The sequence below is a fragment of the Caloenas nicobarica genome, chromosome Z (genome assembly GCF_036013445.1).
Source record: "Caloenas nicobarica isolate bCalNic1 chromosome Z, bCalNic1.hap1, whole genome shotgun sequence".
NCBI lineage: Eukaryota > Metazoa > Chordata > Aves > Columbiformes > Columbidae > Caloenas > Caloenas nicobarica.
The window spans coordinates 49077497-49099757 of NC_088284.1; the positions used below are offsets into that span (position 1 = coordinate 49077497).

Here is a 22261-nt window from a genome sequence, read left to right on the forward strand (position 1 = left end):
TGCCACAAGAAATATTCAGAATTTGGACTAAAATGATACACAAAAAACTAAGGAAATATTTTTTTCATGATAAAATAAAGTGAAATCCTGGCCCTAATGTAGTTAAAAGGAATATAGTCATTGAGTTCAGTGTACCAGGGTTTTTACTGTGTTTATCTTGAAACATATCCAATACCTTTAAAGTTCATTTCATCTAAAGACACAGTGGAGGTCGTCTAATATGTTGTTACAGACCTAAATGAATAAAAATACTACATTGTATGAATTATCCAACAATAATCCAATTCCAGTTGTCTGCTTTAATTTTAAACCCCAAATTAATGAATTTATGGTGTTATGTAGTAAAAAATTCCAATTTACATAAAAACTGAGTATATATTTTCTGTTTAGTGAGTTAAAATATCGTTTGTTTGGGGTTTTTTTCTGTTTTTCCAAAATTGTTTTGTTGTTCATCTGCCAAGTCCTGTAAAAAGAGTTATTTTCTTTGGAAAACTTTGGAAACGCCTAAGTTTATAAAATAAAATAATTCAGTAGCATTATAGCATAACAAAAATATATCCAGCAATGTTAAGGCATAGCTGGGGAATTGAATCTGAGCATGCTAGGAAACCATTTAAGGGAAAAAAGCATTAGCAAATGCATGTCATTTTGCTTGTGTAATTTGTCATTAAGAAGAGAAAAAATAAATACTTAGGTCAGAGGTGAAAGTTTAATTTTACAAAAAGTCCTTTCCTATATTTTTAGCACTTATTAGAAGGGAAAATTGCAGGTCTTGCAATTTCTTCTGGAATTTCCCTGGGAGAGGAGGAAAAAGTATCCACTCCTTTGTAATAACAGTCTTGCTAGGGGTATTGGAGTTGTTGCAGATGACATTTACTTCTTTCCCTGTGGCCTCACAGAAACCCTGTTATCTAGGATCCCTGTAGACAGGGTTTTCTTTGAGAGGCAGACTAAGGGAGACAACAAGGTCACCTATAAATTGCTTGAGAAATTTTACATGCAATTTATGACTGACAAGTCATAATCGATTTTGAACCTTATCGATTTTGAACCTTATTGCTTGAAAACTTTTATGAGGTGGGTATGGACAACACAAATCAAGAGTCTCAGTGAGTTTCCTAATTCTCTTCCCTCCATCCTTGATGCCTCTCATATGGATAGCTATGCCATCTCAAACGAAAAGATTTTTTCACATTTATCTTTAATCTATTGCAAACTTTCCATGTGGTGACATGACCTGAACTGATGCTAGTAGGTCACACAATGTTATTCACATTATTTTTGAGAATCTTGCATAGCTATATGATTTACTTGTTACTTTAGAGCAGCTCATTGCTCCACTGAGAGGAAAAAAGCAGCAATGTATAAAGACAGTACTTTGTTTTGTTTGTTAAAGTCGATATGTACAAAATGTAGCTTTAAAAGTGGTTTCAAACAGAGTAGAAAAAAATGTAACAGATATTTCCATGGATTTAACTCTTGCTATGACACTGCATCAATACTACCATATGGCACCACTTTTATCCAGGACATAGCTGTCTTTTCATATAGCTCATTTCTAAACTGTAGGCCTTCCAAGATATAAATACTGCAACTTAGCCAGTTTGCATGACTTTTGACAGAAAGGTGAAAAGTTAGCAAAAGGCACATCCCTGGCATTCCAGGGATGTCACTGAAAAAGTGTAGCTCTGTGTAACAAGGCACGGAGATTACACATAAGGCCAGCTAGTGTGTTTTTCAAGACAATTCATTTCCTCCAAGGCCAATCTTAGAAATGACTGGGCCATTCTAGTTTAAACTTAACCAAAGCCTGAGGCAGGCATTCAGCACAGCACATCTTAGTCTGAATTGCTACCTTTATTACAATTGCAAACCATTTTGTGATGTGGGCAGGTGGAGAAATGTAGGCAGCATCTGACTATAATATGCATTAGTTTTCTGCTGTTGCCCTTCCCATACAGAAAAAAACCCAGTGAGTCTGGGTTAATAGCTCAGTGCCAAAGCCAGCCTCAAAGTAGTTAAATGTCTCTAATCTATTCTGCATCCCCCACACAAATGTGTGAGGATATGCTTGTAAATTTAATGAAGTGCTGACCAAAATAAGTTTACATCTGTCTTTCAATTAGATACTAATAAGATAACCTTAGGTAGCATAAACTCTTTCTTACTACAAAGATGGACTATATAAGCTATAGTCACAGTGCCCAACTCTATAACATTGCCAAGACTTTTTTTTTTTAATTACAGAACAAGCTTTTCCTTTTAACATCTTGGTTCAATTCACTTATTTTTTTAAGTCAATGTCACCTCCCCACTAATTCCAAAGCATTTTGGATTGGGGTCTTAGATGTGCAGCTGTTGCTAATACAGGGTAAATTTTCAAGTACTGCACAAAATGAACAAAAAGAAGTGCTTTATAAATTTATCTTGTACAATAATCTAACCCAGAAGACAGAACAGAAGACAAGAGGGTTCTTTTTTCTTAGACGACATGTAAATGCTGTTTCTCCACTGTCCTGGTTTTGGCCGGGACAGATTTAATTTTCTTCCTAGTAGCAGGTATAGTGCTGTCTTTTGGATTTAGGATGAGAATAATTTTGATAACACACTGATGTTTTAGTTGTTGCTGAGCAGTGCTTACACTAAGTCAAGGACTTTTTATTTTCTCACACTGCCCTGTCAGCGAAGGAGGCTGGGAGTGCACAAGAAGCTGGGAGAGGACACAGACAGGACAGCTGATCCAAACTGATCAAAGTCATATTCCATATCATATGACACCATGCTGAAACAAAAAAACTGGGGGCAATTGGCCAGGGGGCTGTGGCCGCTGCTTGGGGATGGGCTGGGTATTAGTCAGCAAGTGGTGAGCAATTGCATTGTGTACCACTTGCTTTGTATATTCTGTTATTGTTGTTATTATTATTATTGTTATTATTTTCCTTTCTTTTTCTGTCCTATTAAGCTGTACTAGTTGCTTTGTATATTCTGTTATTGTTGCTGTTGTTATTATTGTTATTATTTTCCTTTCTTTTTCTGTCCTATTAAGCTGTCTTTATCTCACTCCGTGAATTTTACCATTTTTCCAATTTGCTTTGCCATCCCACTGGCAGGGAGTGAGAGAACAGCTGTGTGGTGTTTAGCTGCCTGCCCGGTTAAACCACAACATCCACCTATTCAGGTCTAGTTGCACGTTCTAAGTACCTCCTGGTTTCAAAGTTTGACAAGATCTGGGCATATTTGTCCCTCTGTTAGAAAGCAGATGGAATAGAAAGCGTCTACAGTATGCTTCACCTGTATATTTCATGAGGTCTGCCTGTATCTTTAATGTAAGTGCTGTGGTCTTTGTTACTCTGTAGATATAGTGTATTTGTCAGTTTCCTTAGGCATACAAAGTGAAGTTTACTGCTGAATTCTTCAAAAAGTGAGCTGGGTATCCTGATACAGAACACTTCAACACCCAGCTTTTAGGACACCTAGTTCCTCTGCTGGGTTGTATAGGTATTTGGAACCTACATGTCCGTGAGAAAAGGTAGACACTTAAGAGTAGGATATCCAAAATAAATGTAAGTGGCAATCGAAGCTAGCCAATAGGGAAATACTGAGGAAGACAATACATTTTTTAAATTCTATCCTATTCACAAGGCTCCTTAGTCCTATAATTATAAAAGAAATTGCTTTGCCACTTACTGGGATTTTTACAACTATATTTGGAAGGCTGCAGCACCTCTTTACATCTTATTTTCCAAAAAAACCCCAATTATTCAAATTGTTATAATTACTCTGTTTCTTACCTTTGTTGTTAGTTTTCTGTGAATAACAGTGTAATAGCTGGTTACACTCTATACTGGGAATGGAGAAGTAGCTCACTTGGTGCCACTCAGCATCTTATAAGTGCATTTTTTCTCCAAGACATACTGTACCTGACAAGTCTAACAGACCACATACTGCAGCCAGTAAGAAGTTTTCAGCCAGCCCATGAAACTGAAGTCTTAGATACAGTAAAAATTACTAAAAAGATGCAGAATCTGATCTCAGAGAAACGTCACTTAGTGAACAGGCCAAAATTAATTTGAATAAATCTTTAAATGATGCTTCAATTAGTTTATCCAGTAATGAATAAAGAGTACGTGTATCATCTCTAAATTAAAACTTATTTATTTTCCTATTTGTTTCATTGAGAAAATCCACGTATCTTCAGCCCTTGTTCACTATCGTGGTTATTTTGTGTACTTCTGTTTTGGTATACACGATAGTTCAAGGTGTAGAAGTTAAGAAAGCTTGGTTTTATGATATACTTGTATATGTTTTTTACATATGACTCTAAAAACATCACTCTGTATTTCAAAGTGAAAATTTTAAAGGAGGATTTTCCTCCAACAGACTTAAATAATAAATCGCCTTACTCTTTGTATATCCCTGTGTACTTTTTCCTTTTATCTTGTTACCTAAGCTTTGCTATTTGAACAATGGTTTTCTTCTCTAGCCCCATTTTATTTTTATATTTGATCCTGTCATGAAGTTCTAACTGAACTGTGACATCAGTAATTTCCATGGCAACGGACTGACGCTTTAAACATAGGATTATGATGAATTCAATGCAGGATTGAGTAAAAACAAGATAAGACTACGAGCAAGCAAGATTTTATTAAAGCACAACAGTATTCTGTTAAAAAGGTAGAGAAAGGAATGTAAATGCTGAACACACTTCCACTTTCTAACATTATAGTTCTGTGTGATGGTCCATACATTGTCATAATTTATTTCACATGTTCAAAAAATTTCATGTAACATCTGTGGCACTCAGACGTTGCCAAAAGTCTCAGACATATTCATTTGTCTTGTTTTTATGTATCTAATGTAAGACAGTGGGTTTTCAAGACTACTTGCAGTTGTAAATAAGCTCAGTAGAGGTAGTAGGCTCTCATCACCTCTGAAAAAACATTCTTAAAACATTCCAGGTTGAACTGTGAAAAACTGGAACACAGGCAAATGTTGGGAAATATGGCTGTACATTAATTTGTCTTAGTAAGTTTATGTTAAGAAATGCCACAGGTTTAACATGTTAAGAGTCATAAAAACACTTAAGAAAAAAAAAATTAGTCCAGTACAATCTTATTTATATAATGGCCAAATAATCCTGTTTTCTGTAAATAACCTTCCTTTTAGCTGAATTCTGTTATTATGGAGTGTCTTAAGTATAATGTAGACATGTGCATTGATGTGGATTTCAGTTGTGTCAAATTCCTACTCCACCTTTTCCAGGATAAAAGGCTACTGTTTTCATTAGAAATTTTACTAAAAATCTCATTCCAAGGTCAAAGCAGATCCTGGTAAGCAGCAACATCTCAGAGGTTCCAGCTTGTTCCCATCTCATCCTGTACTGCACAGCTCAACTGAAGCTATACTGACAAGGTTCATATAGTCACTGAGGAACCAGGCACTGTGGTGATATCAAAACTACAAAGAAGACTACAAAAGCTATATTCTATAGTTAAAGAAGTATGGTATTCTACATTCCTGTGCAGTGGCTGCTGGAAGGATTGTCAGTTTTAGGCCTGCTCTGTCCAAATGCATGAATCTGAAGAAGTACAGCATGCCTCCTCTAAGCTTCACTGCCAGAGGGTGCAGGATGAGGGGCGACAAAGATGCCAAGGATAATCTCTGCTGCAAGAAATATTAATCTTGAGGTCATAATTAGAGTCTAATCAACATATGGCTTAAGAATAACACCAAGAACTGTCCCAGTATACCTAATTGTATTAAATATGTATTCCAGTGTACACGGTTTACTAGCTCTTCTGAACCCCGTGGGAATTTCTTCCACTAAGCAGTTTTAAAATACTGTTTCACAACATGGAAACATCTCATTCTTTTTCATATATTTACTTCTTCCACCTATTGTTAGACTGCACATACCACAGGAAAATGGCACATTTAAAAGACTTCAGTGAAGAAGGAAACCATATTTTTAACTTTTTCTCAGGTACATTATTGAAATAGCACAACTACTACAAAAATCCTGAAAGCTATGGGCCATTGCTGAAGCAGAAGGCTGTGGGCAAGTCTAACATTCTGGCTTAGTCTTGGAAACCTGGTTTAGGTTTTTTTAAGTCTTCCACTTTATTGAGGTGCTTAGATACATAGAACTTGTTAACTATGACCCAAAGTCAGGTCAATTTTTTTTAGATAATTTTTCTTTAATTGATGCTTAATATCACAAATTGCAATATCTGATTGATAGACGAGATCCTAATTTTGAGGATCTACAAAAGCATGTCTTTAAACAACATTAAGAAATCAGAAGTCTGAAAATTACTGTGTTGGAAACAGCTGCTTACTGGTATTGGTGAATAACTCTGCATTCAGTCTGTGTCTAGACACATAAAATACTTGCCACTTGATATATATTTTTCTTTTTTCCACATACTAATTGCCTGGTTCATTGTTCTTGATCTTAAGGATCTTGCTTTCTTACATAGACCAATGACTTAGGCTGGGGTGTTTAAGTAGAAAAAAAGTTATGATGAAACCATTTTGACAAAACATGGACTTCTTAGCTTATGTAGAACACAATATACCTATTCTTGTACCCATGAGAGATACACAGACTGAGATTATTTAACCTTCTGCTCTGTCCATGAAATTCAGGTTATAAGGTCATTCAGATTCTTTGACATAAGAAGAGTTCTTATATATGACAGAATAAGCTTTCACTGAAGATGCTTCTTCAGCTTATCAGACTGTCTTAATTGCACTGATATGTAGAGAGTAAAGAATGCAGGAAAATACATTTAAGGTTAGAACATTAAAAGATAACCTGGTATAATGAAACTGAATAGAAGACCAAAAAAGCATCCAGTATTTTCCCTACATGGCATAAATATAAATGTGAGGCATTTCTTAGAAAGAATGAAATATATTCAGTAGATCTCTGTACTACATACTGTTAATCATAAAAGATTAAAAAGGAAAAGCAGTGAACATAAATACATTTTGCATCATAATAGCTTAAAATTTATCTTCAGAATGATTTGTGCATAATGTGTCATGTTTTTCAAGCAGTAACTATGCAAATAATTTTCTTAAAAAATGCTGTAGCTTTTAGCAAAAAGGTAAACAATATCTTAAACTTCACACATTACCTACAGTACATCCACTGTAAGCTCAGTTATTGTGTTTAGACATAAACTACCTCAAAAACAAAAACAAAAAAGAGGAAAAGAAATTAGTTGAAAAGAAGGAAAATGCAATCAGAAATGTAATATACTTCTTAACTCCTGGCTTGCTCATGCAGAGTAACAAAGAATTACATCTGATAAAAACAGTCTATGAAGTGCTGTTGATTTTTCTATAACATTTTATAACTCGAGCATAAAATGCCAGGTTTCTCTTAGCTCTTAGTAGGGACCTGGATTTCATACCTTTACACAGTGCTGTTGCTGAGTTTTTACAGGACTTTGGTCATCCAAATGTGAACAACCCAGTGTTTCAAAAATAGCCATTGTGTACTGTAAGTCACGCATGTAGAAAACAGCAGAAGGAGAGAAACTCCATCATGGGGTGCAGGGAGGAAAGCACCCAGGTCTGTGTGACCGCAATTATGTAACTGCAAGTCGCATCCTGAACCATTTGCTTCTGCCAAATGGATAAGACCTCTCCTGCTTGCTTTTGCCAAATAGACAAGATTCTGCTTTCTCGTGATTGATAATAATAACTGAGTAATGCTTTTTCTTGTTCAAATAGAAACATAGATGTATTATGTAATCCTGTAAGTTGTAACATAAATATAGTGCATAAGTGTGTTGAAAGGGTATAAATACTTCTGTGTGACTAATAATAAATGGGCTCGCGATGATCATATTGGTTGTGTCGTGAAGTCTGCTCATACCCTCACGTCATTTGGCGCCCGAACAGGGACCCTCAGATGATCGATTCCAGTCCTGGGAGATAGTGGTCGTCTAGGTGATCGAGGAAGCCGGCTGTAATCCTCACTGCCCCGGTGGGAAGCCTCACCTCGGCTGGACGCCGCCTGAGGTGGGATGATGAGCTCCACACTGCTGGCAGTGAGAAGTTTTACTTAAAGGTGGAACGAGGAGCTGCCGTGGGAGAGAAAAAAGGTGCACCTAATCATCCGTTTTCGTTCAAGAAAGCGAAGCCGTTCGAAAGAACGAAGTCATCCACGGAAGGCGTCCTCGGGGGGTGAAGTAGAAGTAGAAAAGAAGAAGAATCTCGCCTTGATATTCAGGTGAGCGGTCGGGGAGGAGATGGGGTTGAACAAAGAGCAGGAAGCGGTTCTAAACCTCCTCCAACATATTCTCTCTAAGAGAGGAATTAAAATAGACTCCTCTGTTTTAAGAGACTTTTTATTATGGGTCTGGAAAAAGGACCTGCTTTCTGGTGTTGGTGTGGCTTTTGAACTAACAACTTGGGAAGCAATTGGGAGATCATTATGGGAGGCAATTAGCTCTGGTGGCAAAGGAGCTCGAGAGGCGAAAAGTATGCCACGGTTTGGCGGCAGTTGTTTAACACGCTGCAAACTATGAAAGAGGAACAGAAAGCTGCTTTAGCTGTGTGTGCTGCTCTCAAACCCGAGCCGAAACCTCCTGTAGTATACCCCGTCACCACGTCAATTTTTTAAACTGATTTAAACCTCCCTCCGATCAGGCCAGTTCCTCTACCGAAAGTTTTAACTTTAAGAGGGTGTTTCGCAAGGAGGTGAGAGATGCCCGCCGCCTGAAATTGTGTTACCATCCGCGCCGGAGACAGAGGTTGGGGCGGCGGGGGGGAGAATGTTGAATCTGTTGAAAGAAAAGACTTGCCTGCTGCAGCTGCACCAGAGGCAAAGGTTGCTCCTGTTGTAGAAAAGGACTCAAAAGATTAATTTGGCGCCGTGACAATGAGTTCAGATAGAGACTTGGGAAAAGGTGGAAGGTGTTTTAAGATCTTGTGAATTATTATAATCAGTGGTGGTTGCTGTGTAAGTTAGATGAATGGGAAAAGTGGCCAGAGAATAGAACCTTGAAGTATAACACTTTGCTGCAAATAATGTTGTTTTTAAAGCAAGAAGAGCAGGACAAAAATAAAACTCTACAAGAGATCATTAAATCATTTCAGACAGCTTTACAGGTGGAATGGTTTGAACTTCAACAAGCTGGGAGAGAATTAACTGATAACACACAAGTCATAGAAAACTTACTGAGGTCTGCAAGATGTTTTCCTTATTAACCTGTTTTCTTTGTAGGTATCTGTTTCAGCATATTACAGTTTAATAAGACTTTGCCTGTTGTATAATATAGTAACTTCACAGAATCATGAGAACCCGTTGACTCAAAATATGCATTTTGTGATTATACAGAAGACCGTGAGTAATTCAGTTTTTTACTGTGTGAATGTGATGATAATATTTTGTGTGTAACAGTTGTTACTTTTCTTTCTACCATGCTAGCCTTATTCCAACATCCAGACCTGCACAACTCTGTGACAGGCTGTGTCTCATCTCGGTGTACTAAATTTGGCTCTTTTGTATGTACACCAAGTAAAGAATCCTGTTGTGGGATAACAGTTGTAGCACCTCAGATGAGACGCATATAAAAGCCTTGCCCAGTTCAGCTTGCTAGGGCAGCAGGGGAGGCAGGTGCTGCTTGGGCTCCAGCGCGCACTGACCTGTTTTGTCAGGGAGACCCAGCGGCACCTCTTCCTGGCCGAGCTGCAAGCAGCCCAAAGGTGCAATGCTAAAATTGAGATATTGCCTTGAATAAGCGTAACTGTGATCCATCCGCATATTTGAACTTAGTGTTTGCTTTTCATATCTGAGCTCAGTATTTTAGTTTGGTTTTGGTACCAAAAGAATTTTGTTTGGGGAGATAATTACAAAATGGGAACCGGTTCCGCTACTAAAATACAACCTTGATCCTCCTTAGGATGCATCCTTACACATTAGAGTAACTTTTTGGGGAAATATGCTGATAAAAGGAAAATGTAGTTTTAATGTGGAATTCTGGGTTTTAGTGCTATATGGCAGTTAATGTTGTTCTACAGAACTTTAAGAAATAAGTAAATAAAGCAAAATTTCCCAGGTCTGTGCTGTACAGCTTGAACATAAATTTCAGGTCTGTGTCAAGCTGCAAGATAATCTCAGCGCATTGTAACCCAGCAGTCCGGCAACTCCTCCTTAGCACCAGCGATTATGCCACCTGCGTGGCCTTGGCTATGTCTAAACTGCAAAAAAAAAACAACCCGAAAACAAACCAAAAAACCCACAAAAAAACAACCAAACAAAAAAAAACCCAAACCCACCACAACCTGGTTGCCCACTGCTAAGCGGAGAAAGGGGGGCTGTATTCCCCCTCCTTGTTGTGGCACTGCATTGCTTTTCGGCTCTGAATCAGAGGTTGTCAGTGCTGTTTCTTTTTGCTTCCATCTTGTTTCTTAGGTTCTGGCACATCTGGGGAAAGAGCTCATCATTTTACCTCCTTGCTGAAGTCAGTCTTTTCACACTGGTCAGCTTTGGGGGATCAGAGTGCTGAGTGCTTCTCTGGGTCAGATGGGTACTAATTTGGATGTGGAGTTGAGCCAGGCTGGTTTGATGTGGAGTTTGGACTGATTTGTTTTCATGCTGGGTTAGAGATCTTGCCATCTCAGATGGGGATGAGAGGGAGGTTTTATTCCCCTTCGCATCCCCCCGCTACAGCATTGTTACTGTTTGAGAACTGTAATACTGAATGAAGCAGTCTGAGGGTGAAATTTAAAAGCATCTCCAGCAGATCTGTAGTTCTAATGAGGCTGGGAAATTAAACCGAAAACCTTTTTAATAGACTTTCTCTGTGGTAACTAGTTGTAAGAGACTTCTTATTAAATTCACCGTGATAGTTCTTGAAATTGCGAGAAAGAAAGAAAGGCCATTTTTTGAAACCAATGGAATGTCAAATTTGGAAAAAAGTTTTAACAGATGAATTCTTGTATTTGCCAGAAAGCCCTATACCTTTCTTGGGTCAAGATTTGTTAAGTAAATTGTAAACTCAAATAATGTTTTCTGAGAATTCTGTCTAGTTGCATGTCCTATAAGAAGCTGCTTGGATGGTGCAGATCTGCTTGCTTCAAGTGAGAAATCTCCAAGGAAATTTCGGATGCTGTATTTCCACTACTATCGGCAGCCGAAGTATTGGTAAAGCCAACGCTACACTGATAGAACTTAAACAGGACTTCAATCTGGTAAGGAAAAACAATATCCAATAAATACTAAAGCCAAAATGGAGTTAGAGACTTTGATGAACAAATTTATGACAACCTTACAAGCTGACTGCATTCGATTGGACTTGCGTATTTGTCTATTTATAATTACAACACAAAACAACCTGTGGCTATTGTGGGACAGTATGATGAGAATGCTAACAGACTGATATACTGATTGTTACTAATAAAAAAAATGCAGGGAATTAATTTAAGTCTTAATGAGCCATGATCCTTTTGCCATATATGTACCATTTGTGAAATCTAATTTTGATCTTTTTTTTTTATTTGCAACTTATGTCCTTTTAAATTAAATTAGCTGATTTACTTAACAGCATAGCTTTTGGCATGCCTAAATGTAAATTGCTGCAGAATCTGCATGTCTTTGATGTCAAGCTACAGAACATACTTGTATTTCGTCCGATTCTATATGCTTGCACAGTTTTTGTCAATAGTTTAGGAAAGTCTCACAAAGCTGTAGTAGTCTAGCGTGAAGATAACAATTTGCATCATTCTGTTAAAATTATTGAAGGTTCAACCCAATTAGTAAAACTTCGTGCATGTGCTTATACTGTGTGTCCCTCCTCTATCCTTGTTTCAGATTCACTGTCTCAGAGATCAAAGGGTTTGTATCAGGATCCGCTGCACAACAGTCAATAGCAAGGGCCTGTAGAATTAATCACCTGGGGAAGGGGATATGTGTGTGTTCTTATTCCAACAGGACCAAACTGGCTTACTGCGAAATATGTTAAATCTCACTATGAGCTGGAAAAACAGTGCAAGAATCCAATGCCAGAGATGCAACGTCTGTCCCTGCAGCAGAAAGCAACAAAGAAACAGAAGAGACGGAAGGAAGAGGCCAATGATGTTACCTGGGGGCAGCTAAAGTAGTTACAACAAATTGCAAGTACTATGATGGCAGCAGCAGGCCACTCACTCCAATTAATACTTTCTTAGCCTATTTGGGTATTATCTCTTGCAACAGTGCAGTAACAATAACATGCATTGGGTAGGTGGTGCATGGATACCACCAGAAGGTCAATTGCTGGAAAACAAGGATTGGATTAAACTTAATCAAATGCAGCAGTATTTTGTTGAGATCCCTCCTGTATGTATTTATAAGAAATTAATTGACAATTGTTTGTCAGGGAAGTTTCACCTGTTTTATCAGTGATGAGGAATGGAGGAGTGGTTCAGAGTAATTTGGATTTTGTTTCCATTCTGGGTTTTAACATGCAAGGTGTCTAAAATAACCACAGAAGATGTTTTGAATTTGTACTGGACCCCCTGTAAATTAGAGGCACTATCATATTAGAATGATACAGATTTAAATTATTTGGATTAGGAATTAACTGGTGAAAAAACTTTCAGTGCATTTGTTTTCCTTAATTGTTGTAATTTGTATTATTCTATTTTATTGTAAGTTGATTTGTAATGATAATTTATAACAGGAAAATGGCACATAGGGTATGATGATCCACAATGGACATTCAAACTCACCAACAGAATGCCCCCTTTTGATTTTGGAGGCAAGAGGTGACTGTACCACCACTCCAAAGTAGCCTGTCAGATCATGACTGTGGTCGCAAGGTGGATTGTGTGGCAGTCGCACATTCCCCTAAGATCTAGAGCCTTCAATGGGGCCATTGATGGCTCTTTATTACCTGTCCCCAGGTCACGTCCTTCCCGGTCTCAGGGCAGGGTGACTTCACCTCTACCAGCTGGTGGGACAGGAGGGGTGGGACCCTCGGTCAATTACCAGGGTCCTCAACAAGACGTGCCCAGAGCTATGTTGTAATGCCCACAGCCACATCTGACTAGACTAGAAAAGGGGGTTCCCGCCGAAGACGCCCCTTGAGTGATCTTGGAGCTGCAGGTCTGTGAACTAGAGTCCTTTCCTTAGACAGGAACACTGTCTAAGGAGACTTCCTGGGATTGAGAGCGCCTCACCGCCTCATTTGGGTGAGCAATTATTTACTAGATATATCCTTGAATGAGCCCTTGCCTAATTTAGGCACGTGATTGTTTATTGTGAGTACTCTGAAGTGAGAGGCCTCTAGTTTTGTTTCTTGTGAGTGACTACATGCATGTTGTGGATCCTCATTATTCTTACATTATTGTATTCAAATAATCTCCTTAACTGATATCTGAACCTGTATTTTATGTTATCAGAGTGCTAAATATATGTAATACCATTGAAATTGAATTATAGTGCTTATGAGCAAAATCAAGTAAAACAACACTTCCAAAGACCAGGCTCAGCTAATGTGCAAGGCCTGATTTAGGATTTAGCCAGTGCCCTGAAAGACAAGTGCATAATTTAAGAATTAGCACTGTAAGATATAATGGTTAACATTATCTAATAGCATAAAACGATTTGACCCAAAAACTTGGTTTTCAGGCCTCAATCTGCACATATGGGTTTTTGTGGGAATTAGGATGGCTGAGAAATCTACTTTTACATGGATTAATAATAATGTCTGTGATTGTTGCTATATTGTTAATTGTGCGCTTGGTTTGCACAAAAACAAAAAGGGGGAATTCTGGGAGATTTGAGGGATTTTCTTGAAAAGAATGGACATTGTATGGAACTGAACTGAACAGGCCTGTGAGGCCTATGTGAACAAGAGCAAAACAGCCTACGTGCCTTACATGATTCCTCCGCAGCCTTGAGCGAGAACAAGATAAAGTGTGGCCAGTGAAGAAATCAAGAGTCAGCAAATCAACAATTTTGTAGTGAAGTAATGCTGAATGTTAGAGCTCGTGCTAACTGTTAAGATCCAATCCCTTGTTAGTTTGCGGCGCATGAACAGTAGCTATTAACCAGTTACAGCCTGTAAGCGTGTGGACAGAGCAAAAAGATACTTAAGGAGTATTGTAACAAGTTATACGTGGCTTCACTGGCCAAAGTGAGAAAGCATATTTTGTGAACCTTCGAAATACAAATTAGATAAACAAGTAGGCATTCACAAATAGCATTCATTCTTATGTATATTCCCTGAAACCTCTTTTGGGGGGAAAAGCAATTTAATCTCACATCTGAAATGTTAGATGAATTAGTCACTGATGTTGATAGTATAAGGCATGCTACACTGCAAAATAGGGCCGCAGTTGATTTTTTATTACTTGCTCAAGGACATGGTTGCGAAGATTTTGGAGGAATGTGCTGCATGAACCTATCTGACCACTCCGAGTCCATTCACAAAAATTACGAGATCTGCAAAATAACCTTCAAAAGATTACTGTTAGCAGCAGTTGGTTAGATTCACTCTTCCAAAAGTGGGGCATCGGAGGATGGTTACTCGATTTGATTAAATCAATAGGTGTTGTGCTCCTAATGCTATTGGTACTCTTAATCATGGCACCCTGTATTATACAAATAGTACGCAAGTCAGTTATGAACATGGTGAATTTGGCCTGGGTTGTTCAAAAACAAAAAGGGGGAAATGTTGCTGAGTTTTTACAGGACTTTGGTCATCCAAATGTGAACAACCCAGTGTTTCAAAAATAGCCATTGTGTACTGTAAGTCACGCATGCAGAAAACAGCAGGAGGAGAGAAACTCCCTCATGCAGGTGCAGGGAGGAAAGCACCCAGGTCTGTGTGACCGCAATTATGTAACTGCAAGTCGCATCCTGAACCATTTGCTTCTGCCAAATGGATAAGACCTCTCCTGCTTGCTTTTGCCAAATAGACAAGATTCTGCTTTCTCGTGATTGATAATAATAACTGAGTAATGCTTTTTCTTGTTCAAATAGAAACATAGATGTATTATGTAATCCTGTAAGTTGTAACATAAATATAGTGCATAAGTGTGTTGAAAGGGTATAAATACTTCTGTGTGACTAATAATAAATGGGCTCGCGATGATCATATTGGTCGTGTCGTGAAGTCTGCTCGTACCCTCGCATCACAGCGCGGAGTTTCTTGGTAAGTTCTTTCCACTAGAAATCACACTACATCAGTACAGAAGCATTAAAATATTTTTCATGTCCTGATTGTAATCATAATAGTATTCTTTGTTTCATCGAGAGTTCTACTCAAATGTCCTTTACTAATTTAAATTAATTCAAAAACTTCTAAACAAAATGTTATTTGGATGAATTGCCCCTTTATTTCACCAAATGTTTGTTTGGACAGAAGCCCCACTCTCTGCATTTAGATATTGTTTTTATTAAGTTAGTAATTATTTTTTTTGAAAATGCTTCCTTCTCTGGGCTAATACCTACTTCTATTTCAATCTTCTAGATAGCACAGATTCCACAGGGTTGTTTTACTGCCTCTGGAGCAGCAGCCCAGATAGCTTTTTACCACACATAAAGACACCCTGATAAAATTGGGAAATCTATTTTCTGCTAGAATTTCGTATCAACGAGCTTAAATCTAATGCCAATTACATTAGCAGTGAAGAGGGTACATTCACTGTAAGAAAGGCATTCAATGATGTTGCAGTTTGGTTGCAACTTGCCTGAATGCATAGTTGTGCATAGAATGGAGTAGGTGAACGTCTGTTCTGCTGAGCTATTTTAAAAACACAAGAAAGCTTTTTAAAAGCTTTGGCAAAAGGAGACATAGCAGCATTCAAAGACTCGGGAGCTGTAATTAGATACAAATATCTCAAATTTTAGGAATCTCCACTGTTGGTCAATTCTCTATTTCCAGTATCTTCGCTTACATCTAGCCCCATAAACAGCTTTATTTCACGATGTTTTGGGATAAACTGTGTGCCCTGCCCCAAAAGAAAACATTCTATATATTTTCTTTACTAAATATCTGCCCAATTCTTGTTACAAGTACCTAAGGCCCTCTTTAGGCATTCTGATTTTCCAATACTACATGGTTGTAGCTCTGTGGCAACCACTGCCAATTTACTCATGCAAAACACCTTGCTCAGCGCGTTTATGTTCCTGTAATTGTTTTACCCTTCTGTCTTGTTTGTCACCTGCAGAGAACGGGCAGACAATTTTTTGTTTTGACCTTCCGTGTTTGGGAAGCAGGATTTTAAGAAGTCCCTTGTGTAATTGGCTCACATATGCCGGGTGCTAGTCCACTAAATCAATCCAATGCAGTTGTCTCCATTTTCAAGATGGAAAAGTATGCACACAAATAAACAGGGTTGGCATGAATGCAAAGACAAAAATCTGTCCTGTGCTCCAAAGCAGAAGTGACACATGGGCATATTTTTCAACATGTGCTGGAACCAGGTAACAAATGCCACGTGAACAAACTTGTAAGCATACCCAAGTAGACTGATTTTATTAAAAATTATTTCTGAAGAGAAAATGTAAGCTGTAAAAACACCATGTATCTTAGCATTATAATCTCAAAGTTGCACTGAGCAGAAAGAAAACAGACAATCTAAGGAAACAGCTGCCTACAAAACATATTGAATAGGCATGGTGCCAGAAAGGGAACATGCTGTGTGTGCTACATACTTATTAATAATACATAACAATGAGGGACTTTTCTTAAGCAGTATCAGTGTTAAAAGGAGATCGAAAAGGCTTTAAAAAATGTTAAAAATCAAGATTGGAAATGGAAGTGTGCTAACTGGATAACATAATAATCAGTAGAATTCTGCGCCTAATAAAAAATAAGTACGTGAAAATTAGAAGAGACAAAAGCTCCTGGTGGGTGGTGTGTAATTGAAACAATCTTTATAAATCAACTTGGAAAACAGGTAGCTAATGGATCTCACCCTCAAATATCAACATTCACTTTACAGTGAAGTTGATTTCCAACTTGCAAGAAAGACAAGTGATTCAGGTCAAGAAGCCAAAATTGAGTGCTCCATTTTTCCCCTAAAACATGTTCCCTTTTCACTTTAGTTATACGCTGCCACTGACTTGCCTGCCGGGGGAAAATGGAACGATTTATTACACCTCTTCTTCATGCACAAGGTAAGAAAATCAAAGCAACTCAGAACTAGGTGAGGTTCCTTCTTGTCCTTATTCTCCCTTCATCATACATACTGCCTCCACATTTTCATTGTTACCAGTAAAGTTGCACATCAGTATAAATACACATGCAATTATTTTTCTGTCTCATTTCAAATGTTTTATTAGCATTTTTAAACAATACTTGATGCCTAACTGAACATCCACGGGTACTTTCACACTCCCTGGTTTTAGGTACATAATTTAGATCTTAAGTTTAGAGGCCACATTCCTCCATTATATTCAGAGACTGTTCCTCTAGAAAGTGAACCATGGCAGGTGCCCTGCACTGAAGCATGTTGAATAATGTTCTGAAGAAACCTGTCTCCACTAACCATGTAAAAACAAAAAAACCAAAAGCTGTGAGCAAAGTTTAAAAAGGGACTGCACATTTCTCTTCTCAGTATCAGTCCTGCACACTGTGAGAACCTGCAGCCTGATGTGAATAGTCTTTCCAGAGTAACCCTAAATGTAAAATTAATTAGGGTGAAGGACCTTCAAGTTTTTTCACTTGGATTAGATTATGATTGAGCGACCATATTAAAAGTAACAGCTGAGTACAGAGAACTGCTGAGCTATTCTCTGTCTACACTGATTCTATTTTCATTCACGCTAACATTGCTTCTCTGGGCATAAGGGAGGCTGAGTCAAGATTTATACAGTTGTGCTAAATCAATTTATTTTACCCATCACCAAATATCAATATTTGGATTTCTTTGTGCAGCAGCAATCAGGTTACCAAGCAATGTCATACGTTATTTAGGTAGTTACTTAACAGTTTTGTTCCAGTTGCTACATTTTTTTTTATTAGGATATATGTTTAAATAACAATCTGCATGTCAATATACCTTCCCTCTGTAACTAAATATGCTGACATAAAAGCTGTGTTGTTAGAACTAAACCACAGTGAAAAAAAAAAGGGAACAAGAGTATGGAAAACTTTGCTTTCATCGAAGAGATCTGATTCATGCTTGAATACCAGTGCAATGGGAGGAACTGAATATACAGTATTTAATACCGTAGTATTAAATTACCCAAATAAACCACACTTGTATGAGAATCATGCAGTTTTAAGCATTAATACAGAGAGGCACAGTCCAAAGAACAGAATGACCTAATATAGTAGGCATATTTATTGCAAAAAACCCCCCACATTTATTTAAAAACCATTTATTTTGTAGACTGCAAAAAAATCTTCAAGAGATTTAACTTTTTTATGTTACAATGATAGTTATGTTACAACTCTTCACAACCATTCTGTTTTCAAAAAACACTAAAGAGGTGATTTGAAATTAAACTTTTTATCTAGATGCAAACACGCGTTAGCACTGTACATGTGGGAAACTGCAGAGGAAATCAAATTGAAATTAAATCTTGTTTTCACATCTTATGCTAAGAATGTAAAATCGAAGAGTCACGGTGTAAAAGAAAATTGTACTTCTGGAATTCTTTCAGCTTTGCGTGTTTGTACAACAGGTATGAAGTCATTAGGCTTGATTCCATACACTGACCTCTGCTCAGGAAGCGTTCGCTAGTCCTTGAGCCTGGGAAACACTGCAAATGACAGCTGTACAGGGGCAACACGGCTGCCTTCAGCCTCAAGGCAACATTGGTGGTACTTTAGTGAATTTAGTTTTGCTTTTAATGTCTTTTTTTAATCTTAACCTGTGTCTTTTACAATAGTGCTGTCTCTCTGCTTCTATAGACATAATTGGGTATGAGCTTTCAAAATCCGTTCTCATTAAAAAAATGTTCTTTGGCTATGAACAAAATATCTGGAACACGCATTATTTATTCCTTTCTGCTGGAAAAGTATTTAGTGTACTGTGGGCACTGCTGGAACAGGCTGTTAATCAGAAGCTATAGTCCTGTTTAAATAGTAAAACATAATAAATGCAAGGCCATAGTCTGCCAGTTCCTCCCCCCAACATTTGCCCTTCATGGTGCTCTACAAGAACAAATAGGGCGTTATTTTTAGACTTTTTACTCCTCCAGAAGGGAGGCAGTGGAAGAGCTGCTGAGCAACTGCACCCGGGTGAGGAATGCAGCGGCTGGTTTTCCTAAACGACAGCCACACCGGCTCCACCTGCGCCTCTGTGTGGAAGGGGCGCAGCTTCGTCCCTCTTATTAACTCAACGCCGAGTTTTGGAAATGTCGGAGCGTGGCTCAAAGGCACGCTTTCAATTCTCGAGGCCTAATTCTTCAAAATAAATAAACCCGAAGAAGACGGACTCCATAGCTTTAGGAGCCTCGTTAGCGTCTGCGATTAACCGCAGCTATAGCAACGCTTCTCAAGCCCCGTGTGACGGCTCCAGCTGTCGTCTTTGTTTGTATCTAATATACACATACGCCCCGGCCCAACACGCAAGCCAGCTCTCAACGCCATGAGCTGATCTTGGCCTTTGCGGGCAAGCCCCGCGCCCGGCCTTTCAGCGCCCGGCTCCCGGGGCTGACCCTGCCCGCCGGGGCCGGCGCTGCCGCCGCCCTTCCCGGCAGGCCAGAGCGGCAGAGCCCGCCCGCGCCGGTACCGCGCCGCTCGGGGCCGGCACCCGCTGCAGCCGCGGCGGGACGCGCTCGGTGCGTGTCCCGCACGTCCCCCGGGGGTCCTCGCGGGGTCCTCGCGCCCCGGCGGCGGCGGCGGCGGCGGCGGCGGGGGGAGGGGGCCGGCGCGCCCCGTGCGTGCCGCAGCCGGTCACGTGGGCGGCGGTGGCGGGGGCCGGCGGTGGCGCGCGGCTGGGGCGGCGCAGGCAGCAGCATGGCGGCGGCGCTGGGCGGCCTGGGCCTCCTGCACGGCCGAGTCCGGCTGGCAGCCGCGGCCGCCGCGACCTGCTCCCTCGGCCGGCCCGGCCGCCGGGCGCCGGTGCGAGGAGGCGCCGCCGTCGCTCTCCCCTCGGCCGGGAGGAGCTACGGTTCCGAGGCGAAGGAAGAGGAGGAGCTGCGGGTCCGGTACCTGGATGACGAGCACAAAGGTACCGAGGGAAGGCGGCGGCGGGGCGGCCCTCCCCCGCTGCTCCGGCAGCGCCCGGCCGGGGGCTGGCCGAGCCCTGCGCCTGGCTGCGGGGCGGCCGCCACCGCGGGGCAGGGAGGGGAGGGCCCGGGCGAGACCCCGGCGGCGAGGGGCGGGCGGACGGCGGCTCCTCCTCCTGCCCGGCGCCTCGGGCTGCGGCTTCGTCGCAGGGTGCTGGGAGCTGCCGGCATGGCAGCGGCAGGGCTGGGTCAGCTTCGTCTCTCTTGGCTTTTCTTTTTCAGAGTATCGCGCTGCATGTACGAGGTTCACCTTTTTGAGTTGGCACCTGTCGGCCGCTTTAGGGGGAGAAAATGAAATTCGTCAGCAAACTTACACAATTACGCTGCTTCCCACACCTCTTGTGTGCAGGGACGAACAAGGACACAGAAGTTGTATCGATGTTTTCTCTTCTGGAAAGTGTGGCTTCAGCACTCTTGCTTATCTCATGCTGCTTTCCTAGTAACCATCTCTCTCTTCCCCTTGCTTTCATTGCTGTCGACTGCTACTGACTCTGTTCTACCCAACTATACCAAAAGTCTTGTTTTAACCCACCTGGTTAATCAAAAATATAAAATCCATGCTCCAGAGTGATCCGGAGCTAATGCGTCACTACACGGACACTTTGTACTTCCTCTTCTGGTTTGGTGCTCACCAGATTTTGGAGGTGTTCTTCCTTTGGAAGTGTTTCACCTCCTTTGGTGTTTGTCACGTTCTTCCCATTTGGGTGCATCAGAGCTGGCTAGGAATGGTGGAGAAACAGTAGGTGCAAACTCTGTTCCTGAGGATTTGTTTTTAGGCCCCTGATGTTATAACCTGCTTTTATGGAGAGGGCCATATTGTGGAGCTCTATTCTTCTGCAGTGCATGAATGTTTACGTGGATAGCATGTCTTGGGGTAACCATATGTTGAGATGCCCAATTCAGTTTACATCTTTCAGCATGTTAAGCTCAGTTGTTTCATACTTGCTGCTACTTCAGGCAAATGCCTCTCGCTTGAGTATGCTTATATATATATTTGAATACATATACAGAGAGGCAACTTTAAAACTTTGAATCTTAGCATGATGTTTAGAAGGTGATTCTTTTTCAGAGGAAAATGGGTTCTTCCATCAAAGGGCAGGTTTTTCTGTCACTGTTAAGTGTCAGTAAAGTTGATGATGTAATCTGATCCTGAAATCTACTTCTGTCTTAGTGATTGTTCTGTTCCAAACTCTTTCCCGTTCCTTTAAGACATACTTCTTTAGTCCTGTTTTCCCAACCAGCCGTGGAAATGGGAATTAGTCTTAAAAATCTATTGTAATTTTTTAAGGTTATTTTAAACTGAGGAAGAGGCAAGGCAGAAGCAAAGTAGAGTTTGTAAAATGTTGGAGGAGTGTTTTTGCTTGTTTTGTGCTTTTCCAACAAGTGGTAGAAAATATGCGAGTACTGCCTAAGATCATGACTTTTATTTCTGCTGTTGCAGAACAAGCAATGGAATTAGGTACTGTGTTCCAGCTGTTGTATCAGCTAGGAATTAATGCTTTTGTAATTATATAAAGGCGTTTTCTTCTGTGTATCTATCGTAAGTTCATTGCTGAGGGTTTTTGATGCAGATACTCTGTGTTGGTTTGTGCAGAGAATTGGAGGAGGTTTTTGACAAAAAGGTGCAGAGATGGCTAAAGTTTTGCATGTCACTAGGCCACCTGTTTTCATTTTTTCTGTTGAAAAAATCTTTTTGAAGTTGTTTTTTCTTTCCATCTCAGAATATACATTTTTGTTAAATGTGGCATTAAAAATACCCCAAAAGATGGAGATGATATTTGGGGTGTTAAATCAACTATAACTATCAGTCATAAGGAAGGATTCAATCGATGTGTTTTTAATTCATTAATTCTTTTCAGGAGAAGGGATTTTCTTTGGCTTTGCCTTTTAGAAGGAGATAGAAACAAATACTGTTTGCTAGCGAAGGATAAGAAGAAGGATCTAGAAGTAAACCAGAAGGAGACATAAGCTTTCTATGCCTCCTTCAATAGCATGAAGAGCACATCGTGTTTCTGCAAAAGCCATATGTCTTTTATGTCTCTGCGTCCTGTCATCCTGCTACTGCACACC

The 22261-nt window shown here is 40.0% G+C and overlaps 1 protein-coding gene across 3 annotated transcripts in view; it reads left to right on the plus strand.

Moving 5' to 3' along the window:
• The first annotated feature begins 19913 nt into the window (after positions 1-19913).
• Positions 19914-22261, plus strand: part of AUH (AU RNA binding methylglutaconyl-CoA hydratase) — a 105189-nt gene continuing 102841 nt past the window's right edge. For 2 of the 3 annotated variants that reach the window (XR_010607801.1, XM_065655797.1), the window contains exon 1: positions 19920-20133. Coding sequence is in view for 1 of the 3 variants with exons in the window: in XM_065655797.1 (XP_065511869.1) it covers positions 19920-20133 (214 nt within the window). In the remaining 2 variants the exon portion in view is untranslated. Of the gene's footprint in view, positions 20134-22261 lie in introns of all 3 variants that reach the window. The other variant, XR_010607802.1, reaches the window with a different exon arrangement.